Below are 979 nucleotides of genomic sequence, written 5' to 3'. Positions count from 1 at the left end.
GTAATTATTATCCTTCGGAAAATAACATTGCAACAAACAAAAATACCGAGCACGTTTCAAAGTTCTATTTTTAAAGAAGATAAAACCGAAAGGTAAATGGTGCCATAAATTTGTATCAATTTCTCTGATTAGTATAATTAACAGTTTTGAATTTGGTTAACAAAATAGCTATGCAAAAACAAAAAAACATTGCTACTACAAGTTATTCACTATGGTCAGAGTTAGTCATAAATAATTTTTATTTAACCAGATTTGCATAATATATGGTTATTTATTGCAATTGCATATCACTTTCACTTTCATTTATAAACTTAATAGCAATATTATTCAAAACAATGGCAACTGATTTATGAAACGTTAAGAAATTTATATATATAAGTCAAATATCAACCCGAGTAGGAATAAAATTATTGTCAATTTATTTATTTTTTTTTTTAGTTGATGCCAGTCAAGCTGGAGAGGGTCAACTTGAGATATCAATAAACGAAGGGGAAGTACCCAATCACGTTCAGGTGGTTGGGGGAGGCAGATGTTTAGTATCATTCACCCCCGACGTCGCCAAGCCTCATCTAATCGATATAAAATTCAATGGCGAAACAGTAAGGGGTTGCCCATTTGTCTGTCCAGTGGCAGACACAAGCAGAGTGAATCTGAGCCTGACTCACCTCGAACTGATCCCCGTCAATCAACCCAGTTCGTTTCATATTGCGGTTGTAGGGGGCGGCACCGCCGAATTAGCGGTAGCCGTTCGAGGTCCTTCTGGGGAATTACCGGTAAAAGTAACTGGAGATATTCACTCCGGATTTACAGCTGAATTCACCCCCGTTCTTGTGGGTGCTTATCAGATAACAGTAGATTACAACGGTCGCCCGGTACAGGGCACCCCCTTTGTGGCAAAAGCATTTGATTGCACTAAAGTCTCAGTCGGCCATGTCGCCCACGGAATTGTGGGGAGACCGGTTACCTTTTCTGTAGACGC

The 979-nt window shown here is 38.9% G+C and overlaps 1 protein-coding gene across 1 annotated transcript; it reads left to right on the top strand.

Moving 5' to 3' along the window:
• Window positions 1-438: 438 nt before the first annotated feature.
• Window positions 439-947, top strand: LOC108743971 (filamin-A-like; the record flags this gene model as incomplete). Its single annotated transcript, XM_018479574.1, has 1 exon — window positions 439-947. A coding segment is annotated over one exon (509 nt), but the record flags the coding sequence as incomplete, so codon positions are not given.
• Window positions 948-979: the final 32 nt, after the last annotated feature.

The sequence above is a fragment of the Agrilus planipennis genome, unplaced genomic scaffold (genome assembly GCF_000699045.2).
Source record: "Agrilus planipennis isolate EAB-ADULT unplaced genomic scaffold, Apla_2.0 scaffold3133, whole genome shotgun sequence".
NCBI lineage: Eukaryota > Metazoa > Arthropoda > Insecta > Coleoptera > Buprestidae > Agrilus > Agrilus planipennis.
The sequence above is the reverse complement of the archived record's forward strand: the minus strand, read 5'-3'. Positions and strand labels throughout refer to the sequence as shown.